General features: G+C 39.2%; 2 protein-coding genes across 5 annotated transcripts in view; both read left to right on the top strand.

Annotated features, from left to right (window-relative positions):
* The first annotated feature begins 6,444 nt into the window (after nucleotides 1-6,444).
* CLDN12 (claudin 12) lies at nucleotides 6,445-17,025 on the top strand. Its single transcript, XM_067746474.1, has 3 exons — nucleotides 6,445-6,498; nucleotides 8,187-8,273; nucleotides 13,729-17,025. The coding sequence occupies exon 3, from the start codon at nucleotides 13,762-13,764 to the stop codon at nucleotides 14,494-14,496; it is 735 nt and encodes a 244-aa protein (XP_067602575.1). The 5' UTR covers nucleotides 6,445-6,498; nucleotides 8,187-8,273; nucleotides 13,729-13,761; the 3' UTR covers nucleotides 14,497-17,025.
* The window catches only part of CDK14 (cyclin dependent kinase 14), a 716,891-nt gene continuing 704,515 nt past the window's right edge, over nucleotides 6,445-18,820 (top strand). For all 4 annotated transcript variants that reach the window (XM_067746465.1, XM_067746464.1, XM_067746468.1 and 1 more), the window contains exons 1-2: nucleotides 6,445-6,498; nucleotides 8,187-8,273. The gene's annotated coding sequence lies outside the window, so the exon portion shown is untranslated. The remainder of the gene's footprint in view (nucleotides 6,499-8,186; nucleotides 8,274-18,820) is intronic.

Below are 18,820 nucleotides of genomic sequence, written 5' to 3'. Positions count from 1 at the left end.
GTCATTCTTGCAGAGCTTGCTATTTCAGAGTCATTTACCATCATAAATTACAAATTTATGCTACCAGACACTGTCAAGTATCCAACTGTGAGGTTGGATCTGTGCTCTGAAGATATCACCTATGAAAAAAAAAATTTCAGAAACCTATTGTTCTTTTTGTAATATATATCCATATTATTTATCATAGCGAAATGACCTTTTTGTAAAATAAATGTTTTCTTTTAAGTGGTAAACATGTATTATATAATCAAGGGGGAAAATCTGCTTTCATAATGGGTAAAATTAGGTCAAGGGTGTTTTATTTCAGGATTTATCCAGTTAGTTTTCCTGTAAAGTTATGTTTTCTTTTAGCTCAGTGTTCATTTGCTTTGTGAGGATAGAGGTCAGAGAAGGTTAATGAAAGCTACAGATTTGTTTTTCTTGCTAAAAGTATACAAAGATGTGGAGTATTTTCCAAGTAGTTTCACAGGGTTTTTGCAAAGTTCAGATAAAATATTCAGTTAACAAAGTTAAGTTCCATCAAGAAATTTGTAATACCATTAAGGTACATTAAAAATAATGTTTCAGGGTTTCCCTGGTGGCGCAATGGTTGAGCGTCCGCCTGCCTATGCAGAGGACACGGGTTCGTGCCCCGGTCCGGGAAGATCCCACATGCTGCGGAGCGGCTGGGCCCGTGAGCCATGGCCACTGAGCCTGCGCGTCCGGAGCCTGTGCTCCGCAACGGGAGAGGCCACAACAGTGACAGGCCTATGTACCGCCAAAAAAAAAAAAAAAGTTTCAAAGCAACAGCATAGAAGTATACTTACAAGTTATAGCTTAAAAAACAAAATGAAAATGAGGAATAATATAAATTGGTAAACTTTATGCAAAAGACAATTTCAAAAATATGGCAACTTTTTTTTGAAGTCCAAATTGTTAAGTTGGATGGTAGGTACATGAGTGTTTTGGGTTTTTTTTTAACCTTTTTGTGATCTAAAATATTTTATAATTATAAAAAAGTATTTGCCTTACAAAAGTTTATATACCTTGGGAATTAAGAGGTAAACATAGTTGATAAATATTGGCAGACAACATGCTACAATCTTTACTGCAGAGTTTAATAATGAAAAATATCTATTTTTTTTTCTTAAAGAGATATTTCAGGGAAGCATTCTATTTATTTCCTGTTTTGTGATCGGAGGTAGCCAGTACAGGGAAAGTATCAGAGGACTCTTTTTAGCTTTTTAGCTTGAGTGTCACAAGCCAGCTGAAGGAAAAGCAAACTCAAATAGGTAATAGAAATGAGAAAAGAAGAAAGAAAAGTATGTATGTTGGAAAGTTGGAGTATTTCCTTGTGGATAACTTAGGAGTAAAAGATGGGCTCATTGCCTCAGTTGGATGAGAAGCCAGCGGCAATTTCAACTACCTTTTCTGACTATAACCACTAATTTTAGGGTGTCCTAATTTAAAAAAAATTTTTTCTGTTTCTCATTGTAAGACAGTTGCTTAATTAATAGTTGTTGGGTATTTGGAAGACTTCAAAGGAAGTAATCTCCTTTGTGTATATTATTAATGTGTTCATAATAGAAATGAAATCTTTTGGGGTACCTAGATACCAAGCTATGTGAAGCATAGGTGTTATCTGAATCATGTCCTTTCCTTTGAAATACTTGGAATTTGAAGAACAGGATATGCAATTTATATTACAACTAATTCTGGAGCAAATATAGCAAGGCAGTTTTTTCCTATTTATTTTGTAAACTCTGAGTGCATTGAAAGTTGAAAGCAAAGGACAAGAGCTTCCTTTGTTCATGGCACATATTTCAATATATTTTTCTGAAATTGTCAGTATCTTCTGACCAGTGCCTTCATTTTCTGATTTGTTGTCAAACACTGTTATTGGTATTATTTCTATATAAAAGGCTTTAGAAAGGCCATGGTGTAATATTCTTATATTAAGAAAAAGGATATGATTATAAAGCTAAAACATACCTTCAGTTTTATTTGTTTATGGTGTGCTACAAATTGAGGGAGATTGAAAATATCTTAAATCAAGAGCAGACATTGAGTAAAAGCTTATGGCTTTGGATGGATTTGAAGCATGATTAAATGATAGAGTAAATAAAAGCTCCTGGTCAACCAAATCCTAATGGAGGAAAATAAGAGTTCTGCATAATAATTGAGCCTCAGCTTCAAAAACAAATCTTTCTGTGAACTGGTACTACTCCCAGGGTCAAGAGAAATAGTAAGAACAATACTGAGCACACATGGCCTTTCCTATAAAAATATGAACCAGAAAACTCACAAAAGAACCATTAATGTCATAATCCCAAATTTGTAACATGTTCATCAAATGTTTAACATACAGGTTTCTCTTTAAAAATGGGGTATATGGGCTTCCCATAAAGCAGAAACTAACACACCATTGTAAAGCAATTATACTCCAATAAAGATGTTAAAAAAAAAACATACAAAAAATAGTGGTGGTGGGAGGAGGGGTAATAGGCATGTTAAAAGACAAAAGATTTAAAACACCTGCAAGCGATTCCAGGAAAACGCCTTCAGTTATTGTACTTTAAGCCAATTCTGTTGTACAGTCCCGTCCCCTTCCGGCTCCCTCCCCTCTTCACTAGTAACTTTATTAAAGATCAGGAACAAGTGCTGTCGTCCTAGCTATGTTATAGTAGACGACACATTCCTAACAGTTTTTTTTTTCAAGCAAGGGGGAGCTCATTCTGTGTGCTGCAGCACGAGGAACCGAAAACAAGAAACAGGTGCCCTTGCTCGCTCGCCTAACAGTTTTTTTTTTTTTTTTTTTTTTTTTTTTGCGATACGCGGGCCTCTCACTGTTGTGGCCTCTCCCGCTGCGGAGCACAGGCTCCGGACGCGCAGGCTCAGCGGCCATGGCCCACGGGCCCAGCCGCTCCGCGGCACGTGGGATCCTCCCGGACCGGGGCACGAACCCGCGTCCCCTGCATCGGCAGGCGGACTCCCAACCACTGCGCCACTAGGGAAGCCCCTCGCCTAACAGTTTTTAAAGTGACATCTCACTGCTTGATTTATCCAGCACCTTCTTCCCTTATTTCCTGTATTAGCTTGCTAAGGCTGCCATAACAAAGTACCACAAACTGAGAACTTAAACAGCAGAAATCTTCTGTCTCTTCCAGTTCTAGAAGCTGGAAGTTGGAGATAAAGGTGCCAACAGGGTTAATTCCTTCAGAGAGCTGTGGAAGGAGAATCTTCCATGCCATTCACCTAGCATGTAGTGGTTAGCTGGCAATCTTTGGCATTCCTTGGCCTATAGAAGCATCACCCCAATTTCTGCCTTCATCTTTGCATGGCATTCTGTGTGTGAGGTTGTCTTCAGATTTCCCCTCTTCCTAAGGAAACCAGTCATATTGGATTAAGGCTAATACTAAGGACCTCTTTTTAACTTGATTACCTCTGTAAAGACCCTATCTCCAAATAACGTTATATCCTGATGTATGCTGAGGGAGTTAAGACCTCAGTAGATGAATTTTTGAGGGACATATTCAACCCACAATGCTTCCCTTCTTTTCTTTCTACACTTCCCAACTAATAGTATAAATTTACTTCCCAACTATACTTGCCAACTTCCCAATTATAATGTTATCTATTACTTTTATTTAACAGTCTCGTCTAAAAACAAGTTTATGGGTTTTTTCATTAACCTAAGTTTGCTGAATTTCAGTCATGGAGTTGGAGAAATACTATGGTGAGATATGACTAACATGGAAAAGGAACAGTGTGTGCAAGTTAATTTACAATTTGAGGTTGAACTGTGTAGTTTACTATGTAGTTTAGTGAAGATACAAATATTCAGAGCAGTGGGGAGGTAGGTAGGATTTGAGTGAGCAAAGAGGATAGTATGAGGTCATTTCAAGTTCAGGAATAGCTTCAATGAGCAGTTAGATTTAAGTAAGATCTTAGAGGCAGAAATCCAAAAATAGGAAACTGTCCTGAGTCTGGAGAATTCTGAATAGTGACAGCCATCTTTTAGGAAGATCTACCACTTAACCACTTCTTGACTTTGGGCAAATTATTTAACCTTTCTGCATCTCAATTTCTTTGTCATTAATATGAGGTTATGGTAATTAAATGAAAAAGTGCTTGGTATATATTCAGTGTTATCTATTATTTTTTTAATTGATAATATATGTAAGGAAACTTAAAATATCTTTATGTGAAGAAGTGAAAGCAGCTGGTGGACAGTGAATTAATCAGATAAACTAGAAGAAAGGTAGAAATGTTGATGTTTCCATATCCAAGGAAGAAAAGTTTAGGGAAAAAAGGTGGTCTGAATTGTGTAATGTGGACCTGAAGCCGGTGGAAGAGAATTAGGACCAAAAAGAAGCCTTTGAATTCAAGCAGAAAGAGGTTATTAGTGACTGTAGTAGGCAGAATAATAGTCCCCTAAAGATGTCCTCCTTCTCCTCTCTGGAATCTGAAAATGCTCTGTTACAGAATTAAGGTTGCAAGTCAGATGACCATAAAATAGAAAAATTATCCTGGGTAGTCCAGATGGGTCAATCTTAATCACAAAGTTTCTTAAAAGCTACAAGAGGGAGGCAGAAGAATGTAGGGTGAAATGATTTAGATGTTGAAAGACTCAACCAGTATTGCTGGGTTTGAAGATGGAAGGGGGCCACAAGCTAAGGAATGAAGGTGTCCTCAGGAACTGGAGAAGTAGAAAGAAAAGGAGATTTCCCTGGAGCTTCCAGAAAAAAACAGAGCTCTTGCTTCCAGAAAAAAACACAGCTGATACCTTGATTCTAGCCCAGGGTAGACCCTGTCAGATTTCTGACCTCCAGAACTGTAAGATAATAAATTTGTGGTGTTTTATAAGCCACTGAGTTTGTGGTAATTTGTTGAAGCAGCAATAGGAAACTAATAGAATAAATGAGAATCTTCGTAGAATTTTGGAGATGAACGGTATATTACAGTGAACTTGGAAGCCAGGATTGTTAATTGCTCAAAGTCTTACCTAAAGTACTTCTGAGAATGATATTCCAACATTCTAGTCCCACTAGGGCATGTAAGTATTTCACTTCATCTTTTCCATACCAAAGGCAGGCTAAACATAGACCTGAACTTGATCAATAAGTCTAAAAATAGGGTTGTCTTCCCTTCCTTTTATAGCTTTAAAAAAACATATTATCAACTACATATACATCTCAGCTAAAGTCTGCTAACAAGGTAGTCATCAATGACTGGGAAATAAATTATAAAATGATTTTGTACACAGTTATTTGATTCAATTCAGTTTTATAGATTAGAGAACTGAAGTTAAGAGCAAAGAATCCTGTGTCATATCGTCATCATCCATCTGCTATTGCCAGAGCTGGCCTGGAGCCCAGAGCCTTTTTGTACCCAGAGATCCTTTTACCACCCAATGCTGTCCCTCTTTCTCATTGTTACATCTCTAGGTCTGGCTTTGGGATTGGATTGCTTCTGGCCTTAAATCACCTTACATCCTCTGAAGCAGTATGGAAGATGAGAAAGTGGTAGCAGTGCAGAGATAGTAGCCTTTTTCATTACTAACACATAGTCCCGTTACTAGAGCAACACAAAAATGTCAAATGGAAATAGCAAATATGTAAAGTCCTTATTGTGTGTTAGACACGTATACTGTTTATGTATAGTAACTCATTTAATCCTCACCATAGTTTCTGATATAAATACATTATTATTACAGATGAGATCCTGTGCTACAAAGAGGTTATTTAACTTGGCCAAGGTCATACAGCGGCAGAGTGGGATAGGGATGGATGCCATCCTTTACTTTCATTTAAAACTATGATGCTTTCTCTCAAGCTTTTTATTTTGAAAATGTTCAAAGGTACAGAGAATTTGAATAGTACAATGAACACCCGTATACTTACTCTCTCTAGATATAACGATTATCAATATTTACCACATTTACTTTATCTCCATTTATGTGTATGTGTGATCATGACACTTCAGCATCTGCCCAGGGCAAGGCCACCTCCAAATATGCCTCAATGGCATATTGATTGTTTTGAATTAAAGTTACTTGAGAAACAGCAGGTGGAAAAAAAAATGATGTAAAAACAAAAAAACACTCTGACCCTCCCTCCCCCTTTCCCACGGAAAGTGGTAAATAAATCATTTAGTGGGAAATATTTACTTGGGGACCCAACTCAAAACTATTTTTAGTTTTGTTTCCTTTAACTGTTTTTTAGACGTGTAACACAAATCTGGACGGAACTGAAGGTGCTAGAGGAATGGTGGAGGTGGGAAGCGGAGCAGAGGGCGGGCGGTGGTCCCGGGATATTGCCTGGGACTGCCGGCCCAGTGGATTTTGGGAATTGTAGTCTCCCAGTCATCCAGGCCGTGCTGGTTTAGGGAACCTGACTACGAGTCCCAGAAGCCTCCGGTGTGGCTCACTGGGAACGCACTTCCTGGGACGCGGAGAGGTAGACGCTCTAAGGGCTTCCTCAGAGTGGGCGAGTAAAATGCGCTGGGTGTGAGAAACAGGTAGGTCCGGTCAAGAATGTTCCAATTTCTGGGTCTTTTGCATAAGTAGCTGAGGATTTTGTGTAAGGTTGCTTAAACGACGGGAGTCATTTAGCCTTGAAAAATGCTGACCACATTTGCGGACATGAACACTGAGTGAGGAGGTATTTGGTAGAGCTCTAAAAAATTATTTTGGATCCAGGAGTATGAAAATGTCTAGGTGTCTGGTCGGGGCAGCTAGGGGCTTGGGGCTTGCCTGGCCGGGTGTGCGGTGTGGAGCTGCAGGTTGCTATTTTTGAATCAGCAGCTCATGCTGGTTGTGTAATGATGACCTGTTCACTGTTCAACCCACTCAGTGTTGCAGAGATGGGTTTTTCTGAGAGCGTTCATGGTCACTGTTGCGGTCTCTTTCCATTGGTTCTAACCTGGAAAGCTCTTTTTTTTTTCCTCTCTCTTTTTTTCTGCTCGCTCTGGTGCTCCTGAGGACACAGCTCAAAGGGAGTGAGAGGAGGGTGTGGGGGAGGGGAGGCTTCTCTGGAAGCTTGATTTGCTTTCCTCTGAAGCCCAAGTTCTGTGTTACAGGCTTTGCAAGAGGCTAGTTATGACATTAGAAAGCCAGACTTGGTGACCCCACTTAAAAATGATTGCTCAGAGATCCTGTTGTGTGTTTTCTATTGTAAAAATGATTTCACTTAACTTTGGATTGAGCAGTTGTGTTTGAAACCAACCCAGACATACATCTGGAAAAGAGAAGAACAAAAACAAAAGCAAAAAAAACCCCTGATTGACATCACTTCTGTGCAGACTGTTGGGAACATCATTCTACTTAATGGGCGTAGTAGGGCTAGTGATACAGCCTTAACCCAGGAAGTTTTCAGGTGTTTACAAGTTTTCCTTCTCATCCTCCTATTTGAGGTAAATAGTATTTGAAGATGAAGTTGTTGATGCTTAAGAAAGATATATGGAAACGTTTAAATGGCGGGTTGAGCTATTGGTGGAGCTATAAACTCAAAAAAACATTCTAGATGCAAATCTTAGTAGGCACAGTGCGAATCAGCTTGGACTAGTTTTGTTGTCAGTATCCTTTTTAAAGGTATTAAAGAAACATCATGGGAGCTTCCCTGGTGGCGCAGTGGTTGAGAGTCTGCCTGCCAATGCAGGGGACACGAGTTCGTGCCCCGGTCCGGGAAGATCCCACATGCCGCGGAGCAGCTGGGCCCGTGAGCCATGGCCGCTGAGCCTGCGCCTCCGGAGCCTGTGCTCTGCAACGGGAGAGGCCACAACAGTGAGAGGCCCACGTACCGCAAAAAAAAAAAAAAACATCATGAATGTCTTTTATGCCAAGACAACTAATCACACAGTGTTTCACTGGCCCTCCATTCTTTCACTATAGTCATGAAAGGATCTAAAAAATTCATTAAATATTGATCATCTATTTCCAGGATAGTAAAGTGACTTTTATCCTTATTTTTCCTATCTTCTCGAATCACAAAATGAGGGTTAATTTTTTCTTCTGTATCTCACATATAGGTATTGTGTGAATTTAAGAATAAACTGCCTTTTTTTTTAACTCATTGACCACCTTTTTTGGTTTAAGATTTCATTGATTTCAGATGATTGCTAATTATTTCTCCTAATGCTCTGTGAATTCAAATTGAGTTTTTAAACTAGTACCATTTTAATCTGAAGTACTTTTCCTATTTCTTTAGGTCCAGATCATTTGTGCTGTGTGTTCAGATGTGCATATATTTCTTCTAAGTTGATTAAAGTTTTAGAACTATCAAGTACCTCAAAGAGTAAGTACATTCCTTGATTATATCTCTTCCTTTTGCTACCATATATCAGATGACACTTTTTTCTCTTGCTTAACAAAATAAAGTTATAGGACAGACCTCCATTGCAAGTGCTATGTTGATGATCTACAGTTTCTGAGAAAACCCAAATTGCGGTAGAAGGGACTGCTAGTGTTACTACCAAGGATTAATGTAGCTGCTATCACAGATGTATTCTTACATAGCTATTCCTTAGAATTGTTCCTGAAACAATACAATAATGGATCTGGGGCTTCCCTGGTGGCGCAGTGGTTGAGAGTCCGCCTGCCCATGCAGGGGACACGGGTTCGTGCCCCGGTCCGGGAAGATCCCACATGCCGCAGAGCGGCTGGGCCCGTGAGCCATGGCCGCTGAGCCTGCGCGTCCGGAGCCTGTGCTCCACAACGGGAGAGGCCACAACAGTGAGAGGCCCGCGTACCAAAAAAATAATAATAATAATAGTGGATCTGGTAATTCTTTAAGCTCTTAGCCACTATTCCTGCTCCAAACTTCTTTGAACTCTATTCCAAACCACAGGAAAGATATTCTTTTGAAAATATTTTTATTTGAAATATCTTTGATAACCTTTAATTGTGTACAAAAATTTATCCGTCTACTTCTCTGCAAGTCATTGTGGAACAGTTAGATGACAAATGTGAAGTGGGTGTTTTGAACAGAGTTCTTGTCTGATTTGGTCAGTAACTACTCTCAAAGAGAATGCTCTCAGATAAACCTACCAATAATCATTACAGACTTAAATTCCTGACCCTATTCTGCTTTACAAAGGGCTTTACTATTTATGATCTCACAGCTACCTTGAGGGACATTTGAGAAATTTAAGATGCAGAGGACATAGGTGACTTTCCCAGTTTGCAAATAGTAGTTTATGACTGGCATACGAGTCTTGGGGTTGCCTGGGTTACAATACCAAGCTGCCTCCCAGATGGAAGCAGCAAGCTGACACATCTGTATGTACAACCCAGCTCAAGACTGTCAGCCAGCTAGTGTTCATGGGTGCTCCTCAGATTGTTAAACTGTGTTCTTAGCCTTGCACATTTGCTGCAGTCGCTAATAAGGGGTTTTCATATGGCAAAAAGATATTTTTTTCCTCATTGGGAAAAATATTTTAAAGAGGAAATAAAAATATAATAAATTGTTTAACTTTGATAAGCAAATACTAATTTGATATATGAACCAGTCTTAGTGGCAAGGGGCAAATCCCGTATGTAACATACCTGTTAAGTTGAAAACATGAGAATCAACAGAGCCATAATTGATCGAATCTCTAACCACTGTGGAAGTTAACCAGTGTTGCCAAACTTAGATATGTGTTTCTACAAGCACAGACTGTATATAAATACCTGGGAATGGCCTCATCTTTCTTGGGAAGTTTCTGGGGGAAGAAAATGAACTTTATTTTTAAAAATGAGAGGCTTTGGCCAATAAAGAATGGAGAGCAGGGGCACATTCTAGAAGCAGTTTGAAGGCTTCAACACACAGAGTATGAATGAATGAAATGAGTGGAACTGATCCTAGAGCAAATTTTTAACTTTCTGTGTCCTGACCATACTCACATGGACCTTCCATTTGTTTGTTTGTTCATTCATTCAACAAATAATTGAGTGCCTTCTATGTGCCAGTGTTGGACACAGTGAAAAAAACAGAAGGCTCTCTGTCCTGAAATTTACAGTCTGGTGAGGAAGATAAACACTGAACAGGGAATATAAGTATAATCACTGCTACCAAAGAAAAAGTACGAAGGTGTAACTAGGGGCAGGCGGAAGGTGAAGGGTGCGGGAAGAGAGAGGAGGTTTAGGGTCAGACTCCCTGGAAACCAGAAAGATGAGTACGAGTTAGCTAAGCAAAGAATAGGATGGGATTAAGAAAGTTCTAGGAGGAAAAACAGCATGAGAAAAAGCCCTTAGCCAAATTGAAAAACAAAATTTGAGAAGTTAAAGGAAAAGCAGTATGGCTGCATAGACTGTAATATGTAAGGTGGGAGAATGACACAATAAGGAGATTGAGAATCTGGCAGGAACCAAATGGTGGGATTTAAAACTTTGGAAACTATGGGAAAGATTTAAAACTTTATTCTGAGGAAGCTATTCAATAGGAAGCTATTGAATGGTAAGAAATGTAGTGAAACGATCAGATTTGCATTTGAAAAAATTATACCAGATTCGAAATTAATTGGTATAGCTCTAAGAGTCAGCATTATCTTTCAGTTTTAAATCACTAAACATATTCCTTTTCCCAACTATCCCTATAAAATTGTTACTTCATCCCTCTAGTGAGATATGCCACTTACCATCAAATCATACATATGTGGAGTTAAGAGCAGGATATAAAAAGTACAGCAGCCAAAGAAAGTTACAAAGAGCAAGGACATGAATTCCAGCACTGAGACTGAAATTTAGTTAAATAGAGGTTAATAGTATTTCCCTTCTGAGAAATGCCATGGAATACTTGCTGGACTGTTGGGCTTCCCTGGTGGCACAGTGGTTGAGAGTCCGCCTGTTGATGCAGGGGACACGGGTTTGTGCCCCGGTCTGGGAAGATCCCACATGCCATGGAGCGGCTAGGCCCGTGAGCTGTGGCCGCTGAGCCTGCGCGTCTGGAGACTGTGCTCCGTAATGGGAGAGGCCACGACAGTGAGAGGCCCGCGTACCGCAAAAAAATAAATAAATAAAAAATAAAATAAAATAGGACTGTTCGTTAGTCTCTGGGATCTGAGCTAAGAATACTTCAGCAGACACAAGTTCAGGGGACTGATATAACACTTGTATTGATTTGATGCAGGATAAATTTGAACATACTTGATACTGAAATAGATACTGACTATTGACCCACCTCTGTTTATTAGTGTCATTTGATAGTCTGTAGGCTAAGAACTACAGAAATTATTTATCTATAACAAAGTCATTCATACTGATCTTGTTTCTCATTTCATTTGCGTTGTAGGAATTAGGGGTACAGGGCAGCTTGATTGAAGAAATCTCAATTACATTGATACTCCAAGTATTTGTCCCCTACCTCTGAAAGCAGGAAGGAATTGTGATTGGGTTAGGACTTTGTATGGGTTATGTGAAGGAGTTCTGAAGCTTTGAAAGAAACTGGGGGAACCTTTTTCCTTACGTCTTCACAACATTGATTAAATCTTCATTCTCTTTTATTGCTCAGTTTTTCTCTAACACTGAATGATACATTTTTATGAACAGGTATCTTATTGGGTCACTTTGCTTAATACCTAACAATAATCACTTGATATGTAATAATCAGACATCTCTTTCATTATCAGCATTTTGAGTTCTTATAAAACAGCATATTTTTTCCCTCAGTCTGACTGTTGACACACTGGGGCAAGGTCCAGATCTTAATGGCCTCAGTGTCCCTCTAGGGCCTAACAGTGTTTTGCATGTGCTAGATACTCAGTAAATACCTGTTGAATGAATGATTGCTTAGTAATGGCTACTTCCTTGTCCAGTTCTACGTCATTAATAGCCTACCTTTGTGAGTTGCTGTGGCCTTGGGTCGGGGCCCAGTATTTATTTATTCACATATTCCTAAAATGACTCTTGTGCCAGGCACTGTGCAGGTTACTTACAGTATACTGGGGGGACAGGCGAATGAGCAGAAGCCAACAGGAAGCTGGATTCTAGAGACTGACAACAGTAGTGGCATTTTCCAGGGTAAACATCCTCAAACTTGCACCAGAGTTTCCATTGTTGGACTAAGGTGGTCGGTTGGTTGCTAAAATTAAGCATTTAAAATTTGCAGGAAAAAAAAAATTAGGACCATAATTCCTCTGTTTGAAGTATTTTCATCCATAACATTTTCTTAAACAATTACTACTTTTGGTGATATTGACAGAAGACAACATGATAAACAAGTAGTAAACTAAGAACAGAGAAACTTAGAACTAGTTATGCTTAACTTGAGGACTTTAAAAAATGGTCACTTGTGCTTAAACTCTGATTTTTATATTGTACACTTATATATATGTGTGTGTATAGGTATGTACACATATGTGTATGTTTTCTGCTAGTAAAATTATTCCTAGTTCATGTGATTGCATTAAATATATAGTAAATTAAAATAGTCTGTTCTGTTGTCTCATAGGAGGCATGATGGAAGGCAGAAAATACATTTGAGAGGTGTTTGGAGAGTGAGTTTCAAACTCTTGAATAAGTAAAGCTGAATAATATACTGGTTTTTATAATTTGTCATATACAGAAAAAGAACACAGCCTTTTAATTTGAGATGAAAGGCCTGGCTACTTTTTTTCTTCTTCCTTATAATAGCATTAATAGAGATAGGTTGTCATTACTTCAGAAATCTCTGTGTTCATTTTATATGAGCAGTAATAGTAGACTAACCAATCATAGTATATTAGTATAATAACCAATAACCAATAGTTTAATAACCTGAAATGCATGCCCGTCATCTTGAACCAGTCAGGAAGTAGATGAGTAGAATAATTTCAGGGACCTTTGTTCTCTCTTTTTCGTTTGAGTAACTCATTGGAGAGGAGTCTATTTATGTTTTGTGATTTTCTGGTATGCCTGGTATATAGGAATGAGATGTTTGCTTTTTTTAAATTTAACGTTTATTCAACAGATGTTCTTTGAACTGCTCCAGGATGCCAGGCACTGAGCTGATCACTGAGTGCTAAGAAGTAGTTAACGCTTGCATCACACTTATAAGGCGCCAGATGTAACTTTAAGCATTTGACATTATATTAACTCATTGAATACTTAGAAAACCCTGTGAGGTAGGCACAGTTACTTTTCCCATTTTACAGATGAGGAAAATGAGGCACACAGAAGTATTGTTATTGACCCAAGGTGACTTTGGTCACTTGGCTAGTAAGTGAGTAATTGCGGATTGGAACCCAAGCAGTCTGGCTCAGAGTCTGCCCTCAACCACTCTGCTGCCCTGTAGTGCTTCTTTCCCTATGCCTTTGTCTTTTATGCTGGTCTCATTTTACATTTGCGTGAGCATTTGAAGCCGAATTTGTGTTGTTTGTAGTTGACGGTTGATGAGTGCTTTGACCCTATATATTTGAGTGTCTGACACATCAAAGTGCTTGATACGTGGTTGTCGAATGAGTGATTTTGGACAACTGAGAGAATTCCTGATGCGACGTTAAGAGAATCTGAAATTCTTTTGGTTGTTCCTCTGATTCACTGTGTAGAAAAATACTCATGTGTGAAGACTTTAGTTGCTATATGACCCAGGCAGTAGTAAGCGATCGTGTGTGTGTGCAGCTGTGCTCTGAGGTCACATGCATGTGTGCTTATATACATTCATATTGTACATGGAGGGGAGACAAGGGACAGAATTTCCCTGTTTGCATTGATGTCATTGGTTGTGTTTCCAGTCAGCACCATGCTCTCCTATTGTCCCCTCATGATTTGTCCTCTTGTGTGTCACCCCCTAGTCTGACTGGCAGCACTGCACAAGCCTGCCTGCCATGGGCTGTCGGGATGTCCATGCAGCCACGGTCCTCTCCTTCCTGTGTGGAATCGCCTCGGTAGCAGGCCTCTTTGCGGGGACTCTGCTTCCCAACTGGAGAAAATTACGACTGATCACGTTCAACAGAAATGAGAAGAACCTGACTGTTTACACAGGCCTGTGGGTGAAGTGTGCCCGGTACGACGGGGGCAATGACTGCCTGATGTACGACACTACTTGGTACTCATCAGTTGACCAGCTGGACCTGCGGGTCCTCCAGTTTGCCCTGCCCCTCAGCATCCTGATTGCAATGGGGGCCCTGCTGCTCTGCCTGATTGGAATGTGTAACACCGCCTTCAGGTCCTCGGTGCCCAACATCAAACTGGCCAAGTGTCTGGTCAATAGTGCCGGCTGCCATCTGGTGGCCGGGCTGCTGTTTTTCCTGGCAGGAACTGTGAGCCTCTCCCCATCCATCTGGGTCATCTTTTATAACATCCATCTGAACAGGAAGTTCGAGCCAGTCTTTATGTTTGACTATGCAGTGTATGTCACTATTGCTAGTGCTGGGGGCTTGTTTACGACTTCCCTTCTACTGTTTATTTGGTACTGTGCATGCAAATCTTTGCCTTCTCCTTTCTGGCAACCGCTGTACTCCCATCCTCCCAGTATGCATACATATTCACAGCCCTATTCAGCACGCTCCCGTCTCTCTGCCATAGAAATCGACATTCCGGTAGTTTCACACAGCACCTAGTGGGGAAATAGTTGCTAAAGAAAACTTGTAGCCTCACATTTCCCTTGTGCAAGGAGCTATTTTGGACCTATATACATTTTCCTTTGATCACAGTCAGTGAAGCCAAATTAGTATGTCTTAGTAGGATGAAGTGCTGCTAGTTTTTATGAAAAGTACAATATTTAAATGTGAATCATTCCTTTTATCTTCTTATGCTAGAAGGATTTTTAACCTCCAGGTTGATATCTGCTCAGTTATTTCGGTGGAAAGGACCTGTGTCTCAATTGAGGTGATTTAGAGCAACATAGTAAAAAATGATTGCTAAGAGAAGCTCTTATAAGCGATCCTTATGAGTATTTCAGAATGTGTTTTGTCCTTTTGCTATAATACCTTAAATTGGGAAAAAAGGGCAATTTCAAAATAAAAATTTTTTTTCAGGTAAGGGTAATATTTTAACAGTAGCCAGTCTACCAGCTTAGGCTGTAACTTTTCTTACTTCTTTCTCGGGGCAAAATGTATTGAATAGAGTTCGGTATTTTGAAGATGACTTTCTTTTGTGAGTTCTTATCTTCTACCTCATGCCTGTGTTTAAAAATAAAATGTATTTTAAGTGATGTCAGAGAGAATAAACCTAACATTTAAAATATCTATTAGTATGGATAACATTTAACATAATTTTAAAAGTTAATAGTTCTATAAGTTGTATTATTAAAGTGTGCCATGCGATGGATTGGTGCTTCCTCTGAGGCAGAAAAACTTTTCCCCAGATATCATCCACCAAGTGGTACTCATGCCCACGTATAATCTCTTAGTGACTAAGAGAAAGAAATAAAGAGGCCCGAGTGGTTAGTTCTCCTTTAGACAGTGGTAGGGGACAAGCATCTGTTCTTCAGTGACAACATCAGAGATTCATTCTGGTGACTGCCTTTTGGGTGATGGGTGAAGTGAGGCATGACTTCACCATGACTGCATTCACCCTTGATTCAGTTCCTGCCCCCATCACTGATTATTTCCTTGCGGATATATCTTTGCCCAACACTTTACTAGGTGCTATAGAGGATACATGCAAAGAATGAGATCTGGTCCCATCTACTAAGAAATTTTAATTTAATAGAGAAGATCAAACTGTTATCTGACAATTAGGGAACAGTCTGACTTCAGTGACAGCTGGTCTTCACTTCTCAGTCATTGATCTAGGAATATATTTCACCCAGAGACATGGCTTTCTGGCAGACAGGCTTATTGTACAATACCAGCAATATTTAGAACCCAGAAATTCAGTTTGTTAGATCCTTTAGAGCACCTACATTAGCCTAGACACTGTAATAACGTGATATCAGATTCATAAGAATGGATGGGCAAAAGTGGTAAAGATTAAATTGTTCCCTTTTCACCTCTGAAAGTATGACGATGTATTAAAGAGGGAGGAATATTTAAAATCTCTCTTCTAATGGGGTAACATTTAGAGGAAACCATGTTAACGCCGAGATGAATGCTTAGAAATTCAGGGATATTGGGTGTTTACCCTTACGAATTTGAGCTGTTTATTTGATGTAATTTGCTACACATTAGTGCTATGTTCATGGGGATTTTGTTCTATTACCCATTACAAAATTCACAGACAGCTAGTTGCATGGCTAACAGATTATTGTGCCTCTTTTGCAAATCTGAGTATGCTTCTGGTACTTCTGTGGATGTAAATGGTACTTTTGTTTCTAATTACAAACACTAGTTTATGTATATAGCAAGTAAATACAGTTGTATAATTTTTAAATGCCATCAGTTGAAAGCACGCAAAACTATGGTTTTCTTAGCTATAGCTTCTGATTTCCTTCAGTTCTTTTAATTCTTCTCAGATATAGCTGAGTCTTGATCATTCCAAGACAGCGGCAGGTAGAATTTTGAGATTAATATTAATTTCCCCCTTTCCTAATTAATTTCTGTCCCCTCTCTCACTGAAGTTGTCCAAAAGTGTCAAGAGTTCTACCATTCTTTGTATAAACAATGTTAAAAGCAGACTCAGCCATTAATATTCTAGACAGTTTTTAGTCCATGGGATCATGTATATAAAATGTTAAACTTTTCCTGTAAGAATCTTTCGGATTCTTTTCATAATCTGTAGCCTCTAATTAGTATTTATTATAGATTCACTTGGCAAAAGAAACAGTTGTTTCTCTTATTGTCGTTAATATTTCAGATTTGCTATCAGGAGCTATTCTTCAAAGCCATCAAAGGAAATCAAGTATTTATCATTCTTTTTAATAACTTTTGAGCATTCATCAGTCTATCATTGTGATGCGGGATATCTTTTTCTGTTGTTACAAGTCTCTTAATGTTAAAGGCCTTTTACAGAAGTTTGGAAAACCTTAAATGTAGTATGATCCACCAGATCTGGTTTATCCAACCATGGGAGAAAGCAAAACCCTGAACTTACTTTACTTGTAAATAAATATACACTATAATAGATAATATGTTTGCTGTAAACTGCAATGTAAAACCTCGATAAAACTGCACTGTACTTGATGTTTATTAAAAGATGTATTTTTACAAGTTTCTGTTTCTATCCTCATTTCGTCAGTGCTTTAAGTTGAAGTATTTCGAGAAATGTTTCTCAAATATGTGCAAATTGACAAAGACAGCACCACTTAAAGCCCTGTAGAATAGCAATTGGAACAGAATTGGAAAACTTGGCATTATTATCTCAGGAGCATCAGGACCCTTCATTTCTAAGAGTGGTCTTAGGAGTTTACTGGACTATTTCAACATTCCACAAAAAAAACACCAAATAAAGTCAAATGTGCCAGACTTGCCTCATCAATGGAGTGTTTCAGCGATCTGTGATCTTGGAGATTGGGATTTCTCAGATGGTTAAGTGGCAGATCTTTCCTTATTCTTCAGAACCTGAGGTTAACAGGAAAAGCAGTCCTAACAGGTAAGTCACCTCAGAACTTCTGGAGCCTGGAATGAGCTCTTAGTTTTCTGCCTCCTGGTGAGAGCATTCACAAGCACTCCTCACTGAACCCAAGGCTCTCTGGTGGGACATTAGATGCCAGAGCCGTACGTTGCACTGGAAGTCCAAAGCTGCTTCAAGCTGGCTATCCCCATAGCTGATTATACTAACGTACCACAGTCCGGAGTCTGCCCCTTGGTTGCACAGTCTCACTGAGGGTGGCTGAAATGCTAGAGAAACTCTTCATGCTAACCAAATTCACAAGAGACTGATTTACCAACCAGAAGTGAGAAATATAGATGCCTTGCAACCACTATCCAAGACCAGTGTTTTAAAAATACACCCTACACAGAGCTCCTTGGAGAAAGGACTGATTCTACTCTTGTGGTAGGGAAAGTACAAGATAAGCCCAGCGTCTTCCGTAAAGAAAATGGTCAAAGAATGATGGGGATTTACCCAATTGCACAGAAGCCGGCTTAAAGAGGTTCCCACTGGCCAAATCTGGGACAGTCTGAGCATCAAAATAAATAATAGTAATGGGTTATAATCCATTGAATAAAGCAAAAATCCATGCATCCCTACTGATACAAATGGGAAGAAAGAAAAGTTGTTTCTTACAGTAAAATACCAAATAATAAATATGGAAAAATAGATGGAGTTGGGAAAACATCAATAGAATTGAAACTAGTTGATGAAAGTTTGATGAGAAAGAGGATATTTACGTTGTCTCAAAATACTGCTCCACAAATTACTAATTTCGGAGGGAAAAGTAGTAACTTTATTAGTGGATAAACTTGGCAGACGCAGCCTTAACCAAGTGATTAAATTTATCACCAGTACAACAAACCAACACCATGCACCTTCTAATATGATGCAACAAGAAGGTCAGATCATTGCTTTTGTGGTGTTTCCATTAAAAGTACATAGCTTGAGACTAATCTTGAGGAAACGTGCAGTTTGTCAGTTCCACTTTTACTTTTTGCCTCCTTTTCTACCTCTCCTGATCTCAGACCTCTTCATTTTAATAGAAAAGCATAAAACCTTACAGTCTAAGTTGTCTCTAAAATATTTCCTACAGTAACTCTTTTAGGAGAGAATTTGAAGAGCTTGTGTCAGGTTTCTCTGGGAAAAAAAAGGAAAGGTCCTTGCAGAAGAGATGTAAATCAAAGTGACAGAACCACAGGACTCATGGGATCTTAATTAGCTGTGCCATTTCATTGCTTAGCAGTATCTTCAGTCCTGAAGTATACTGATAGGTTAGCCTAAGGGCTATCTCCCCTTCTTTCCCCTCCCCCACACTGGAGTAACCTTTCTAGGAGAAGGTCATTCTCCCTGTCCCTGGTGGGTGTCTCACCACCCTCCAGCCCAGGAAGGTTCTCTGTCAGTGACATAGCA

The sequence above is a fragment of the Pseudorca crassidens genome, chromosome 8 (genome assembly GCF_039906515.1).
Source record: "Pseudorca crassidens isolate mPseCra1 chromosome 8, mPseCra1.hap1, whole genome shotgun sequence".
In the NCBI taxonomy this organism is placed as follows: Eukaryota; Metazoa; Chordata; class Mammalia; order Artiodactyla; family Delphinidae; genus Pseudorca; species Pseudorca crassidens.
Note: the sequence above shows the minus strand (reverse complement) of the source record. Positions and strands in the feature narration are given on the sequence as shown.